A 17,289-nucleotide genomic window follows, 5' to 3' on the forward strand; every position below is an offset into this window, starting at 1 on the left:
TCTTTTATACTTCAAGATACCTTGAAGAGTTTTCGGTTCGGACAGACACTCGTGAGACATGATAATATGGCTTTATAAGAAAAAGTCACATGACCAATGTCAGCAATTTCTAAATAGCAACCTTTATATATGGATAGCTAATATACATCTTGTCAGAATTATGAGGTAACACGTGATATATACGTATTACGACATTATTCATATAGGATAAAGAAATGTTACTTTACACGAAAGTGTTATTTCTGACGTTAAAACTTTTCCAACACTTTATATAAGAAATGACAAGATCTTAATTGACACTTGTCATGTTAATTATATTCCCATGTGTATATTATATACTTTAATACACCGGATCAATATCAACTTATTAAGAATGTCCTTGGAAATAAATAAAGAATCTATTACTATGAACGATTCGGTAGAAAAAACACAACATAATTCTCTACATGGCTTCCCCGCCAGGACTTCATTCAAAGAAGATTTGATACCCAAATTTACTGGAAACAGTAACGTTAAATTACTATTCAAGATACAAGAAAGTACTTGAAGAAGAATTAACAAAATATTCTTGTTACTTCAAAACGAGGAAATTATCTAGAAGTAACAAGATATTAAGGATAAAATCTCATATCTGAGAAAATACATAAAGACGAAAGTCTATTATTATTATCCGAAATAAAGTGAAAATAGTCTATCTATTGCCACTTTACAGGGAGATACTGGATATAAACTCGAAAGAGCTTATAAATTCCTGATTAATTACATTATACAAATCAAGGATCCAAAGTGGATAAAACCCCTTGGATTAATTCAAATAACCTTATTCTAAAAAATGTGATTAATAAAAACAAACAGTCCGGTAACAAAACAGTCAGAGTTGTAACAAACTCGACTAAAAGGTCAACCTGATTACCATAATAAGGAAGACAAAAAATCTAGTTCATGATGACGATATAGATATGGCATAAATCATAGATAATAGAGTAAAATGATGAATAATCTTCACAGGAGGTGAAGTATAGAGCGAAATGAGAAATTATACAACAAGTAATCGATTGCTAATAGCAAATTTCGAGTTAACGTGCCACTGACTCTAGAAAAACCGTTTAAACAGCGTATTAATATTACTAATAAGCAGGACAACAGATAGGTTTATTACAAACTGAGGCAGATGGTAAAAAGGACCCTCTCACACCCACGCGACAAATTCAGCCGTTTTTAGATTGACGAGATAAGGCAGAAGGTAAGACCTATACTCATATCTCAGGCATGATAAGCAACAAGGTTTCAAAGATGAGCAAGAGGCAGGATGTAAGACCTACACTCACACCTTAAGTATGATAAGCAACAAGGTTTCAACGATGAGCAAGAGGCAGAATGTAAGACCTACACTCACACCTTAAGCATGATAATCAACAAGGTTTCAAAGACGAGCAAGAGGCAGAATGTAAGACCTTCACTTGCACCTTAAGCATGATAATCAACAAGGTTCCAAAGATGAGCAAGAGGCAGAATGTAAGACCTACACTCACACCTTATTCATATTCGCAAACCAGGGTTTACAAGATGAGCATGCGGCATATATCCTCTCCTCATACCTGCGCCGACACCGCTATTATCAAATACGACTTAATATAATAGTAATAGACAATTCATTATTGTTGGAAATTCTTTCGAATATCTTACGTAGGCCAAGAGAGCCCAATATCGAGCCAACAATATGTCATTACACACTAATTCAGTTTAATCATGCACAAACAACTTGATATCACATTATCTTTCATCTAGACTGACGTAAAATGAGGACGAACCTCAATATGCATCAGTATCTTTGCCATATATATGAAGAAGAACTTCAATATGAATAAGTAACTCCATATGATATTCCTGAGGACGAACCTCGGAATGAAGATTCTCAAACTGACATAAAATGAAGAAGAATCTCAATATGCATCAGTATCTTTGCCAGACATATCTGAGAACGAACCTCAATATGAATCTATAAATTCACATCAAATTTCTGAGGACGAACCTCTGATTGAAGAACTATTTGTACAAGACGTATCTGAAGACGAACTTCAATATGTATCATTAACTTCAAGTGAAAGCTCTGATGAAAAAACCTCGGAATGAAGAAGTATCTGAATTCGAGACGTGTGTAGACTAACATCACACAACAACTGGATAGTGGTAAAAAACTTACATATAGATCATGCATTACTATATGCTGATCTACAGGAGGTGAATATATATACCACATCCGTATGAACCGAAGGTGGTTCAAATAAATAAAGCTTTATATGGTTAAAGCAAAGTCCGAAAGAATGGAATGATTACTTAAGAAAATATCTAAATAGTTGATCATTCTATGACTCGGAATATAAATCAAGTATCCATTTTCTAAAGATAGATTTACAGCTCGTAAACTAGAAAAACTATTAGAACAAGTTCGAAAGAACGTAACTGCTATAGAAAAAATATCTGGTTTATTTAATGTTACTGACATTTTAACAAAAAACAGTAACGCAAATTCAATTCAAGAAATTGTTTGAATGCTCGGAAAATAAGTTACACCCAGGAGACATTCTTCGTATAACTGAGCTAGGAGAATCAAAATCCAAGGACAGGAAGAAGATGTTGATGATCAGTTAAGAAGATCGTAAAAACATGTCTTTACGGAGGTGTGTCAGAATTATGAGGTAACACGTGATATAAACGTATTACGACATTATTCATATAGGATAAAGAAATGTTACTTTACACGAAAGTATTACTGACGCTGAAAACTTTTCCAACACTGTATATAAGAAATGATGAGATCTTAATTGATACTTATCATATGTACTATATTCCCATGTGTATATTTTATACTTTAATACACTGGATCAATATCAACTTATTAAGAATGTCCTTGGAAATAAATAAAGAATCTATTACTATGAACGATTCGGTAGAAAAACCACAACATAATTCTCTACAAAAATGTCCTTGCAAACAACTAAACAATCTACTACTATTAACGATTCTGTAAAGAATCCACAACCCTCTGATTCTCTACAATTTCATTTCTTCATTCATTTTAAGACATATAAAAATATATTCTCGTGACCAAAATTATAATACTTATAGTACTTCAAAAATTTCCAAATCAAGAAATTAAGCTCGCGTGGCGTAATGGCAACGCGTCTGACTTCTAATCAGAAGATTGTGGGTTCGACCCCCACCGTGAGTGCTTTGTTTCTTCTTTTTTTGGGTTTTTTCATATCAACTCTTTGTATTATTATATTTTTTTTAAATTAGCATTAGCCAGTCGATTGTTGATTGTTGATTGCTTAATTTGTTACCCCCAGATCATTAATATCATCTAAATATAAGATTACCAAGATATAATTAATGGCATACCGTACCTTTTTTCTTTCTTTCTATGCAATCTCTTGAAGCTAAGGAAGTCGCTAATGTCAATTATAAGCAGAATACCACCTTGCCCTCTTTGTAAATTTTATTCAATCTAATAGCAACTAATTAATTAATAACTTTAATTGTACATATATACTAGTATTAAGATGTACTATGTCATAAATTAAGTCGAATCAACCAGCCCTTTCCATTTTAATTATCAATTATCAAATATTTACCCGCACAAACAATTTTTTTTTCAAAAATATTTTTGTTCTTTTCCAAATTGTATATAAGCAGGGCTTAGAACCAATATATCTTAAGAAGTTTTTGATGTTCATTCCATTTCTGTCAGTTTAATTAATGAACGAACGCAATAAAAGTATTGGTCAATCAGCTATGGGTATTATATATTTTCAGTTAATGGCATACACATCCATATATCTGTTTTCACCAATTCAAGAGTAATAACGAAAGTCCTTCATGATGTTTATTTGATATGATATAAGAGGTATAAGTTTATATCTGATTTCAGATCAAATAAATTTAATCAAATTTATTAATCTTCTTTTCACACTCCTATTTCTGCCCCATATTCCCCTTTCTTCTATGGATTAATGGGTCTAACGATGGAGAAGAAAAAGCCAATGAATGGTTCAATTACAACTTTTGATACATCCGTAATTGAACTTCATTTGTTGGATCGTGTAGTTGAGTTGTACAATTTCTTAATTCCAATATGTTAATTAAGGAAACGCAATTCTCTTCTATATTCCTTTCAATATCCAATCTTGCTTTATTCAGATAAACTGATATTTGTAATGTACTATATGTTATTTTAATTTTAGTTCTTCTAAATACTAAAATAATAATCGTAAAATTGATGAGCAATTGTGAATTGTTCATTAGCTACTGCTTCTGGAACTTTTCTTACAGTTTATGCGAATGAAGGCTTAAGTCTCTTATTGATCGTATTTTCATGGAAGGGAACGATATAAATGGCGATAGATTGTTGTATGAAGCAATAAAATAAATTGAGGATATATTAGAAAAAGGATGGATAAACTTGAAAATTGCACAGTAAGTTCTTGGTAATACCATCAAAACTAAACAGTTTCTAGCGTTAAAGGAAGTTTTGCCTATAGAAATTCAATTAATCCGTTAACTTTAAAGGCAAACTCATAATAATTATAATTCGTATTGAGTATCGTTAATTCTTGGGAAACCTTTAAAGCTTTTATTAGTCGAATTAGTACAGGATATAACATAATTTTAATAAATATAACGTCATGTCAATTGATATTTCAGACCAAATAGCTGCCACCAAAGATGTACCAGCTCCTGTAATGAAATGGTTATTTGATGTGGTTCAACCAATATATAATGATCCAAGAACTGTGTTTCATGATTCTTTAGTGATTCTGAGTCAATTCAAAGAAATAAGACCTAGAACAAGAGTATATACAAGTTCAAAAGGTATCCCTCAGTTATTATTATGTTTATATGGAAAGTTTGATATATATAACAACAAGATTCCAATATTACTCTGGATACCAAAAAATTATCCATATGAACATCCCCTTTTGTACATCGACCTAGAGTTGTTATCTGAATATAAAGTATCTATGGGAAGATATGTTGATTCAAATGGAGCTGTACATTTACCAATATTTGATAGATGGGACTCTCAACAATGTAACATTTTTAGAGTTATAAAAGAATTTTTATCTGAAAGTTCAGAACACATTCCAATAGAACCTTTAAAAGTAGAATCTCAAGTAAATTTTGATGCCAAATCAAATATGGGAGCACCTATAAGACTGCCCCCTAAACTCCCAAGGGAATTAATTGCAAAAGATGTATCAGTAGATTCAAGTGGGTTTTCACAATTGAGTTTGAACGGCAAGGTTAGTACAGCTCCAACTTTACCTCCAAAACAAGCTGTTATAATTCCCAAGAATCCACAATTACCACCTAAACCTGTGCAACCAATAATTCAACATTCTGCTATTTCTACTAACGTTAAGCCAAAATCAAGTAAGGACCTTTCAACATCATCGAACGAAGTACCAGCTTTGCCTGAAAAGCCACCTGTACCTAGTACAATCGATTTATTAGATGTTGAAATAAATTCCAAAGCCTCAACAGAACTGCATACCAACTTATTAGAAGAACTTCAAACTTTGATAAATAATTTACAAGGAGATGATTTAAGGTTTATTAAAGAGAATATATTAGTTCGTAAGAGAGGAATTGAAAATGCAATAGTACAATTTAGAAATATGTATGAACAAGAAGAACTAAAATTGAGTGAAACCAAAAATGCTATTGAAAACAATATGAACAAATTATCAACAGAGCTTAAATATGTTGAAGAACAAAACAAAAATCTAAAAGATTTTGAAATGAAGAATGGTGGAAACATAGACACAAGTTCAATACTCACCACAAACTCAATTGCATTAGATCAATTATACAATTTAGTTGCAAAAGACCATGCAATATCAGACACTATGCACTCGTTATCCCAATTGTTAAATAATGGGACAATTACATTAAATATTTTTGTTAAAAAAACCAGAGAATTAGCTAGAACTCAATTTTTAACAAGAGCATTAATCCAAAAAATAGCATCTCATTTAAATAACTAAATCATAATTTACCAAAACATATACTAATTCTTCTTTTCCATCATTATCGCATTATATAAATATAGATATAGTTATATATACTTTTATAGATATATGAAATATGAAACAATGTAAACTACCTCTTGGAATGATATTTCATTAGAATTTTGCCATGAGGAAAGGTTATTATTATCCGAAGACAATGATGATGACTCACTTAAACGAATCAAAATCCTGTAACTGAAATAACGTTCTTTTATCTGATTAGATCAAGTTGGATTGCGTTAGCATTAACATTAACATTAGCATTAATATCAACATTAACATTAGAGTTGGATTGGATTAAATTATAATATGAAAATTGAAAATAATGATGATTAGTTTCTATGAATTGGATATGGGAGAGCACAGCACTTGAACAGATTGGGATACACCTACAATTACAACATACATCTACATTCAGAAAGAACTAAAGAAAGAGTAAGAGGAAGAGTAAGAAATTAGAAAGAACGGGCTGAAATTTATTGAAAATTTATTCAAATCTGAAGTTTTTATAGACGAAGATTAATTATTGACTACTTTAATCAAAGTTTTGATAGCCTTTGATGATTCATATTTTAATCTACGGTGGGTCTTTTTTGAATTGATTTAGTTTGATTTGATCTAGATTATTTTCTTGAATTTTATTTTATTTTATTTTATTTCATTTTCTTAAATACAACTTATTTAACTATATATTAGTCACTAATTTATTACTTAAAACATATCATTTTCTTATTGGTTCTATATTTCATAATAGCATCATCGAATCAATCATATTTTTGCTCCTGGAGATTTTTAGATCAAAAAAACTTCGAAAGAAGACAGGATTAATAAAAGTGTTTAAGAATCAAGCTTTCTATCACAGTTGACTCAATAGATATTTTAAATTTATCAGAATTAGGTTTAGTTGAACTGTTAGTCAATATTTCCTTGTTCTTTTCATTATAAATCTTTCTATATTATATTGCACAAATTTTTTTTGGAGGGGTTAATTTTATATATTTATATGAAATAGAATAGAGCTGGCAAAATGATTAGATCAGTTTTCAACAATAATATTAAAAGAACTTTGGTTCGTTGCAATTCATCCTCAACATCTGCATTGGCTTATAAGCAATCGCATAAACATACTAAAACTCCACCTTTACCAACTTTAAAGACTCCATCATGGAGTGCTGATACTGCTGTTTCTTCAATTTTATATGAAACACCTGCTGTTTCAAAAGAACCAAGAACTCAACATGTTTTAAACTGTTTGGTTCAAAATGAACCTGGTGTTCTATCAAGAATTTCTGGTACTCTAGCCGCAAGAGGCTTTAATATCGATTCTTTAGTGGTTTGTAATACTGAAGTTAAAGATTTAAGTAGAATGACTATTGTTCTACAAGGTCAAGATGGTGTCATCGAACAAGCTAGAAGACAAATAGAGGATTTAGTACCAGTTTATGCTGTGTTGAATTATACCAAATCTGAAATCATTAAAAGAGAATTAGTTTTGGCTCGTGTTTCATTATTAGGTGCTGAATATTTCGAAGATTTATTATTACACCATCATCAAACTACTGGTAATATTGATGACACTAATTTAGTCACTGAGATTAGAGAAAAGACTTTCCATCCTTCTAATTTACCATTAAGTGAAGTTCTAAGATTAAAACACGAGCACTTAAATGATATTACTAACTTAGCTAAAAATTTCGGCGGTAGAGTCGTTGATATCAGTGAAGGCAGTTGTGTTGTTGAATTGTCAGCCAAGCCTTCTCGTATTTCAGCTTTCTTAAAGTTAATTGAACCATTTGGTGTATTGGAATGTGCAAGAAGTGGTATGATGGCATTGCCAAGAACACCATTGAAGACGTCTGTCGAGGAAGAAAATGAAGATGCTGAATCAAAAATAAGTGAAATTGTCGACATTACACAATTACCACCTGGTTAGATATCTTTTATTGCTTGAAATTTTTGTATAGTAAATATAAATTTATTTAATAACATTCTAATCTGAATGTTTTAAATTCTCATTATGTAAAAATGTAATTATGAAATGAAATCATCATCAAGAGAATAAAACAAACTTTGGATATCAAGCTTTTTTTCCCAATTCAATTAATTAATATGTATGAATAATAATGAAGATATGTTAAACGATCATTATCCTGTTTATTAATAACTTATATTTACAAGTATATATCCAAGTATATATTTATGCCGTATTAATTTTAATAACTTTACATTCTTTTTAAGAATGAGTTTTTAATTCTTGGAATAGTATCAACACGATGCTTTTCATAATTGAAACGTCTAGTTATAATCACCTTTTTGTCTGATTTTGTAGCGATGTTTGAAGGGTTCTCTGGTTGGACAGACTTCAAGTATTGTCTACGCAAATGAACTTCTTCAGATAGTGTTAGGAAATCACAAGCATTAGAGAATAATTTCATAACTGTGTCTTTTTCCTCTTTATTATTAATTCCATTTTTATACTTTCCTAAGGATTCTAATAATTGATTTTTCAATGCCTGTTTTTCTTCAGCTGATAGCAGCTTAATCAAATCAAACTTGTTGTTAAATTCGACATTTTTATTCAACAATGATGATACTAATTCAATAGATTTTAAATTTGCATCTAAATCTTCTTTGGATAAGCTATTTTTTTTGGAAGATAAAATAGATTCTAACTTCAAATATTGTTGTGCATTAAATTGAGAATCTTGTAGGTTGAAACCATTTCTTAGACAAGTTCTGTAACGTAACAGATAATTTAAAGCCAAATCCATTTGAGATTCATTCAATTCTAATTTCAATTGTTCGATAACTTTTTTATGCTCCATTTTTTTAGCATCTCTTGCCGATTCTCTTTCATTCAATTCTTTTATAATTTGATCTTTGACTAGTCTTTGTTTTCTAGGGATATTTTCTTCTTCAATTTTCAATTCTTGAGTGTCTGTAATTAATCTATGACCAAATCTTCTAACTCTTGGGTTAAAATGAGGAGTTGGTAGAGGCAATTCACGTTTCAAAGAGACACCAATAAATTTACGACCAGGGTGGAAAGGATCTAAATAGTAACGGACAACACCATGTTCTTTTGCGAATATAGTATGATCTTTACCAATACCTACATTTTCACCTGGGAAGAATTTAGTACCTCTTTGTCTCATGATGATTTGACCAACTTTAACCTCTTGACCATCATATTTTTTTGGACCCAATCTTTTACCAGGAGAATCTTTCATGTTAGTTCTTGAACCTGAAGCTCTTTTTGTAGAATTACGCACTTGAGTTAAAATACTACAAGCATTTTTTTTAACCAGACTAGATTTTAAATTATCTAGTAGCAACATTATTTGGTATATTTTAATTTAATTTAGTTTCGAATTTTTATTTTTACCTTTCAAAAAATGATCAGATCACAAAATATATTAATAATAGGAACAATTGGAAAGCAGCTAAAATGAGTTAGCAGAATAGAGAGAATATATGATAATATAGATGGGAAAAGAAAAACGGTAACAGTTAAAAGAGAGACCAGCTATAAGATTGAAACTAAAAATGGGATTGCAAACCAAAGTTCAACTAGACGTAACCCGTATACCAATTGTTGATCTAAACTTATCTGTTCAACGAGGAAAATAAGTTAACCTTTGCTATAACTACTGGCTATAAAGTTCGTTTTATAGTATAGTATAGCAAATGTATGATAGATAGATAGATAGATAGATAGATAGATAGATAGATATAATATTAATCTGATAAAGTTGGATTTCTTCTTCTATCAAAAAATGAAAAAATCAAAAATTTGGTGGTTGAAACTTTTTTTCAGTGTGGTAATTTCTTGCTTTTCTTTTTATGGTTTAGCAGCCTATATATATTAGAACAGAGCAGAGAGTAGAACAGGGGATCTGTGGTCACATGACCAGACAACATAGCAGTTGTCAAAAACCATCAAACAAACTGTCACGTGTGTTCGTACAAAATGTGTAAAAATGGCAGGTTTACAGACAGGCAAGCTCTGTTTTTCAGTTTTTCAGTTTTTCAAGATTATCGTCCCCCCCGCGTATCGATATGAGATAGACAGACATTTTTGATTTATATATATATATATATAAGGATAAGTACAAACACAAGAACAAGAACAAGAACAAGTACATAAATTAGATAAACAAAGGAAAAATACATATATAGAGACATTATATCTTGTACAACCAAGATATAGATATATATGTATATATATATATATATATAAAGAAAAGGTTAATGCACTCTCGGTTGGTTCTAGCAATGTCATAGTAGTTGTTCAAGTTTAACTTTGCTTTTAAGCACTACACACCACAAATATGGAGCTCAGCTAGGCTGCTTTAGCCGCTGAAATTAAAAAAATGTTCTCTTTTCGACAACATTGTCCAACTTTGGATTCATCTCACAATGAACTTAAATATTGAAATGTAACCAGCACTCTTTTGGCATCGCTGGTTATGCCTTTTATACCATCCAGTATTACTGTTCCTCCTGTTAGAATCGTTTCGTTGTTATAATCGATCATCAATAATACTTAAGCTCATTTGCTAAAAATCAAGATTCGTCAATAATGATACAACTATAACATATTTTTTTTTTTTTTTTTTAAGTCTCCTTCCATTTTACCTTTCCTTCCAGATTGTATGGTTCTACGGGTGTGTCTGGTGGAAATGTCCACTTATTTGCAACTTCTCTTCCTTTGTCTCGTCAAAGTTTTTGTCAAAGAAAATGGAATGTGTGTGACAAGAAAGAAAGAAAGAAAGGAAAAAAAAATTATTCAATACCATGAATTTATATGTGCAATTGAAATTGAATTTAATAACCATTAAAAAAGTATTGGGAAACCTTTTATAATATTAATGACAGTTTAACCTTTTTTCCAATCAGGTTTAGTCGATTCTATCTTTGCAAAGCTTTGTTTAAAGATAATTTTGTCATTATTATATTATATTCTCATTTTTTTCATTTTTTTCATTCTTTTATTTGGTTTTAATTACTGGATTCTTTCCAATTCCTCATCGTTCGAATAAGATCCAATAAAGAATTCTAATACTAATAATTCATCAAGATCCTTAGAATTAAGATCAAATATGGAGAGAGATTCTGAATATGTATGTTTTTGAAAATATTTTTGTTAAATTTATTGTCCTTTTCATCTGTCAAGTTCATTTGCACTTGATAGATTAAATTCAAGCTAAAATATCTTTTAGCAACTTAGTCGTTTTATTTTTTAATTTATTCCTAGTTTTCTACTACTTCTTCTTCATTTTTATTTTTTATTTTTTTATTCACTTTGATAGACTGGAAAATAATACATCTGAACTACTCAATAATTTGGTACATTGTTGTATTTGCTGATTTCTTCAATTTAAATTTGGGTCCTTCCATCTTTTCTTCCTATTAATTGGCTAAACCTTATTCCCGTTAAGATAAATAATTCTAAAGAAAATATTATCATAAGATTATCAATGTTTTAATTTTTCGTGAAGATAAACACTATGTTGTTGCTAGATTGAATTGCTTTAATTTCACCGTTTTGGAGTTCTTTTTTTTACTAATATGTTATATAAAAAATTTGAGTCTTTTTTCAAATTGCTACTTTAAAATTTAGAGTGATAGACGTAGCAGATCGAGATCTCCTAACCGCCAAGAAAGAGGCTATGGTAGAAGAGATTTCAACCGTCCAAGAAATGATGGCCGTGGGAGATACGGTGACCGTCGTGGCGACTACCGCGGTGGTAGCAGAGACTACGGTATGAGACGTGGTGGCGGTTATGGAGGTAGCTATCCTAATAGATATAATGATGGAAGAAGAAGGGGACCAGGCCCAAGAGATATGGGTAGAGGTAGAGGAGGAGGAGGTAGAGGGTTTGGCCGTTCAAGAGGTGATTACGGTCCAATCCTTGACAGAGATTTGGATAGCACATACGAAGAAAAAGTAAACAGAAATTATGCTAATAGCGTTTTCGTAGGAAATCTAACCTATGATTGTACTCCTGAAGATTTAAGAGATCATTTTTCTACTATTGGTGAAGTTGTTCGTGCTGATATTATTACATCCAGAGGCCATCACAGAGGTATGGGTACAGTAGAATTCACCAACGCAGATGATGTCAACGAAGCAATTAGTCAATATGATGGTTCCTATTTATTAGACCGTCAAATTTTTGTTAGACAGGACAATCCACCTCCAGAAGCTTCTCATGAAAGTGAACCTCCAAGAGAAAGAAGAGAAAGAAGGACTTTAGGAAACGATGGTTCATTACATAGTCATATAGGATACGAAGTCTTCATTGCTAATTTGCCATACTCTATAAACTGGCAAGCTTTGAAAGATATGTTCAAGGAATGTGGTTCAGTTATTAGAGCTGATGTCGAGTTAGACCGTAATGGATACTCTAGAGGTTTTGGTACTGTTATATTAGGATCTCAAGAAGATATGGAAAGAGCAATTAGCATGTATAATGGATATGAACTTGAAGGCAGAGTATTAGAGGTGAGAGAAGGTCGTTCCAATAACCAAGATGAAGAAATGCCAATCTCTGAAGATATTGAAATAAATGACAATGGTAATGATATAAATGACGAAAATGCCGGTACCTCTGATCAATTTACAGATGGTGTAGTTGGTGGTGGTGAAAAGAATGAATTAATTTACTGTAGTAATTTACCATTTTCTACAGCTAAAAGTGATTTATTTGATTTATTTGAAACGATAGGTAAATTGAAGAATGCTGAATTGAAATTTGACCAAAAGGGTAACCCAACTGGTGTAGCTATTGTCGAATACGAAAATGTCGATGATGCGCAAGTATGTGTTGATAGATTAAACAATTACAACTATGGTGGTTGCGATCTAGATATTTCCTATGGTAAAAGAGAGTGAATGAAATTATATGATGTATAATTAAGTAATTAAATAATTATGTAGTATAATGTAAAATGTTTTGGCGTCATGCGTAGATGCAAATAGAATAAATTTTATATAAATACATACATATATTTGTGTTAATAATATGAAGTACATTAAATATTAAACATCATTCAGTGCTACACATACAGCACCTTTATGATGTCCAGAATATTGTCTTACAATTTCTCGTGTTGATAAGTCCCATAGTCTAACATAGTGATCTGAAGATGCTGTGATCAAATATGCGGAATCAGCAGAGAATGCACAGTCCCATACCCAACGTTGATGGCCATCTAAAGTTGTGTGAAGGTTGAAATTATCATCAATTGACCAAATCCTTGCTGTGTGATCTGCTGAACAGGTTGCCAAAAATTTTACATCTGAAGAAAGTAAAATCCGTGTAATATATGCATCATGAGCCCTAAATTTCGTTACTGGCTTTAAATTTGAGGCGTCTGTTCTATTTGGCATTTCCCAAACGTAACAATTACCTTTACTATTTGCGGCTACAAGCATTGAACCATCTGTTGCCAGAGATAAAGACTGTACAGGAGTATCATCTTCTGGAGTTAATTGATGAGTACATTGGTTTTCACCCAGATCCCAAATTCTAATATTACCATCTCTATCGCAAGAAATCAGTTCCCCTTGATTTGGATGTATTGCTACTTCGTTAACGGGAGCGTTATGTTTATATGTTCTTGGGACTGAAGGGGATCTTACATCCCACACTTTTATGGTACCGTCTTCAGATGAGGTTACCATCCATCTATTATCATTTTGGAAAGACAAAGAGGTGACATTACCTCTGTGACCTTCGAAAGACGCCACAGGGTTTGGATTAGTTGTATTTATATCGTATAATTTAACGTTTTGATGACCAGCCGCAGCTAATAATTTTTTATCATTGGTGATCGTTAGCCTATTTACTTGAGAATCTGAATGTTGTATTGTTCTTGAACAGACGCCAGTTAATGCTTCCCAGAAACGTATTGTATGGTCATAACCTGCTGACACCAATATAACTGACATGATGAATTTTTATAAAATATATGATCTATATTTGTTTTGTTTTAAACTGTTCTGGTAGAGAGGGGATAGTGGGGCGGGGGATGGGAATAATGTTGGTAATAAATTGATAATAGATAAATTTAAATGCAATATCTAGTAATATTCAGAGTCACAGAAATTTTTTCATTATTGAGTATAATTACTTAAGCTATTCTAGGTTGCTATTATAATTTTTACTACCTTATTAATTGGATGCAGTTAGGTTTATAGTCTAAAATTTCAATACATTTTTTCTTGTTCCGGTGGAAGCAAATTCGGAGGGAGAGGAAAAAGAGAAGAAAAGAGGAACAACAAAAAGTAAAACTAGAGTGGCACGTGACAGTAGGATCAGGGTAATATTTGCCAACTAAAAATGATAAAACACATTCACACGTGATACAATTTGAGCAAAAAGAGGATAGTGCGGGTAACTGCAAAACAGGGTAACAATAATATTTGTCTCTTTTCTTTTTTTGTTTTCAAAAACAAAAAAAGCTGAATAATTTCAGTGTAACTGAGATTTTTGTACGGGAGAGGAGGGTGAGAGGAGAAGAAGCAGAAGAAAATGGAAAGAAGAATGGGCGGCTAACTTATTGATCAATTGGAAGAGGAATCGCACGACAGATCTGTGCGAGTTATTGTAAACATGTGAGGGGTGGATGCTTATAGTGAAAGGAAATGGAATGGAGGAAGAAGAAAAAAGAAAAGAAATACAAACAACAAGACAAGACAAAACAAAACAAAATAATTCAATTCAATACAATACAATATAGCATACATACTCTTAGACAAGTGTTTTGTGTTCCGAATGTATTGTACAGTTGGAGTTGGAGTTGGAGTTGAGTTGAGTTGAGTTGAATAGCTGAGCTCAGCCGACAGACAGATGTACCATATTCCTATAGTTTGTTTCAATTAGGGAATTTACAACCAGCGCAACTCGTTGAAGTGGGTTCTCAAGGAGTCAGTAGAATGCAGGGAACCGATATATAAATCTGATATCCCTTCAAGATCAAGACAGGTGATTGGTGAACTTTATGATACACAAACAAGTAAGAGTATAGATTGAGGCCCCAGAGAGAAGAGTGTGTACACCTATTTTTATTTATTACAGGAGGAGGACAGAGATAGAGCGTGGCATCACCATACAAAGCAGAGTTGGGTTGGTGTTCTTTGGAGAAAACAACACAAAACAAACAGATAGGAACTATCACAAAAGCAGTTATAACGTAGTTGTTGGATTACATGAATGTTGAAAATAAAGAGTAAAGGAGGCGGAGGAAGAAGAGGTATTTTATTTCTGAAAAACTGCAATTATTAGTCTCACTAGCACTGTCGCTGCACTACACCAACAAGACCTGATTGTTCTTAATATAGTACCTTGATCGATCAAGTGAAGTAGCGCAGTGTGAGCGAGAGATGGATGTTGAATATTGAGTGTTGAACTGTCCAGTTAGTTACACGGTGTGCTGTCCAGCACAAGTGCAAGTGCAAGTGCAAGTGCAAGTGCAAGTGCAATCTATCTATCTTCGCCCAAAAGATATCCGATGAGTAAGAGTCTCTCTCTGTGGTAGCTTCGCGTTGAGCAACGGCAGTTTAAAGACGATTTGTGTTGTCGTTTTTGTTGTTGTTGTTGTTATGCGCAGATTTCACAAATGTAGTAGCAACCGATTGAGTAGAGAAGAGCAGGGTAGAGAGCCAGCTGGTGAAAGGAGCAGATTAAAAAAAACATACATGAAAAAGAGAAAAAGAGAAAAAGAGAAAAAGAGAAAAAGAGAAAAACGAGAAAAACAGTTGAAATTGTGTATATCGGGTAAATCCCTGTCTACAGTGATGTTTCCTCTTACACCTGAAAGAGACAGCCAGGTCAACCAAGGTCCCAATCGCAATCGCAATCGCAATCGCAATCCCGTAGGTCTTTAAATTTGCTGTTTGCGGGTTGCTGTTAGTAAATCTAGCCAGAACCAGTCAGTGCTCTACAGTTGTTCTTTATTATCTGTAAAGAAAAGACATCACACATACACATACACATACACGCATTATTGTTTCATGAGGACAAACCCAGCAGAATGAAAGTTTATATGTACATACGAACTTTCGTTGTACAAAACCGAGACACAGATAGCGATAGCGATAGATCTGGGTTGGTTCTGGAACACAACACAACATCCAGACAGAAACGTGATCCAGATGTATCTTTGACGCAAATGGCGACAGTTGTCGTTTTGTCATTTCTCGTGGCTCTGGGAGTAGCTCTGAGAGTGACTGTGCTAGTACGTGTTAAAATCACAGTGACAGTACACTCAAAGTACACTCGTACTCTCCCATCGTAGGACTACAACTAGAACCAGAACCAGAGACGTCTTCCCATCGGTGTCGGTGTTGTCGTTACTGTTGGACATTACCGCATTGGTTGTCAACCTAAACCTGTTGGATAATTTCTTTCTTTCTTTCTTTCTGCATCTGCTTTTTGCCCGATTTGGGCTGACTTATGGCACTTCCTAAAACGGAGAAAACAACAAGAAAGTCGTAGTGCGAGGGTTTGGGCGGACACCGCACAACTACAGAATACCCTTTCCTCTAAGTGTGGAAGTAACATAAAATAACATAAAATGAAATGAAATGAAATTCAACTCAATAGGGTAATTTTGAGAATACTGTGTAGGATGGATTATCAAATGAAAATCATTTTTCTATGTTCTACCCCTCCCCTTTCCTCCCCCGTGCCGTACGCAACGTTATCGGCACTGCAACATTATCCCAGAGAACCCTTCTTCTTCTTTACTCATTCGGTAATTTGATGTCAATGTTTGTGTGTTTGTGGTGATAGTGCGTAAAACAAGTAACTTACACGTACTCTGACCAGAATAATAATTGCGATGGAAAAACTAGCTGCAGAACACATTTTTCTCTGTCCCTCCGTCCCTCCGTCTCTCTGTCTCTTGTCCAGATTAGATTTCTTTTCTTAATTTCATTCACGGTGAGTTTTATCGTACGCTACTGCTCACCGGTTCCAGTTCCAGTCCGAGTTCCAATTCTGGTTCCAATTCTGGTTCTTCCGCTCTCTTTTCCGTTTTCTCTCGAATTTGTCAAGAATTACCCTTGAAGATGTCTCATCGCACTCTGCTATGCAGCATTAGCATGTTTTTATATGTCTCATTTCAGACCAATCTCGAAATGCTTATCGAATTCTTCCCGTCTTCGACCACTCTTTAACCACAACTGGACCCACTACAGCACGAACAA

General features: G+C 32.9%; 5 protein-coding genes and 1 non-coding gene across 6 annotated transcripts; 4 read left to right on the plus strand and 2 right to left on the minus strand.

The window, feature by feature from the left end:
* Nucleotides 1-3,160: 3,160 nt before the first annotated feature.
* Nucleotides 3,161-3,232, plus strand: Kpol_487trna2. Its single transcript has one exon. It is a non-coding gene; the product is annotated as a tRNA-Arg (tRNA).
* Nucleotides 3,233-4,685: 1,453 nt separating this feature from the next.
* STP22 (ubiquitin-binding ESCRT-I subunit protein STP22) lies at nucleotides 4,686-6,047 on the plus strand (the record flags this gene model as incomplete). The annotated part of the gene is made up of 1 exon (XM_001643378.1): nucleotides 4,686-6,047. The coding sequence occupies one exon, from the start codon at nucleotides 4,686-4,688 to the stop codon at nucleotides 6,045-6,047; it is 1,362 nt and encodes a 453-aa protein (XP_001643428.1).
* Nucleotides 6,048-7,098: 1,051 nt separating this feature from the next.
* ILV6 (acetolactate synthase regulatory subunit) lies at nucleotides 7,099-8,004 on the plus strand (the record flags this gene model as incomplete). The annotated part of the gene is made up of 1 exon (XM_001643379.1): nucleotides 7,099-8,004. One exon carries the CDS (start codon nucleotides 7,099-7,101, stop codon nucleotides 8,002-8,004), a length of 906 nt encoding a protein of 301 aa, XP_001643429.1.
* A 289-nt stretch (nucleotides 8,005-8,293) lies between these two features.
* Nucleotides 8,294-9,409, minus strand: MRP7 (mitochondrial 54S ribosomal protein bL27m; the record flags this gene model as incomplete). Its single annotated transcript, XM_001643380.1, has 1 exon — nucleotides 8,294-9,409. The coding sequence occupies one exon, from the start codon at nucleotides 9,407-9,409 to the stop codon at nucleotides 8,294-8,296; it is 1,116 nt and encodes a 371-aa protein (XP_001643430.1).
* Nucleotides 9,410-11,838: 2,429 nt separating this feature from the next.
* On the plus strand, nucleotides 11,839-12,969 carry Kpol_487p6 (RNA-binding protein; the record flags this gene model as incomplete). Its single annotated transcript, XM_001643381.1, has 1 exon — nucleotides 11,839-12,969. One exon carries the CDS (start codon nucleotides 11,839-11,841, stop codon nucleotides 12,967-12,969), a length of 1,131 nt encoding a protein of 376 aa, XP_001643431.1.
* A 147-nt stretch (nucleotides 12,970-13,116) lies between these two features.
* On the minus strand, nucleotides 13,117-14,028 carry LST8 (TOR complex subunit LST8; the record flags this gene model as incomplete). Its single annotated transcript, XM_001643382.1, has 1 exon — nucleotides 13,117-14,028. The coding sequence occupies one exon, from the start codon at nucleotides 14,026-14,028 to the stop codon at nucleotides 13,117-13,119; it is 912 nt and encodes a 303-aa protein (XP_001643432.1).
* Between the last annotated feature and the right edge of the window lie 3,261 nt (nucleotides 14,029-17,289).

This window comes from Vanderwaltozyma polyspora, genomic scaffold (assembly GCF_000150035.1).
Source record: "Vanderwaltozyma polyspora DSM 70294 KpolScaffold487 genomic scaffold, whole genome shotgun sequence".
Classification (NCBI taxonomy): domain Eukaryota; kingdom Fungi; phylum Ascomycota; class Saccharomycetes; order Saccharomycetales; family Saccharomycetaceae; genus Vanderwaltozyma; species Vanderwaltozyma polyspora.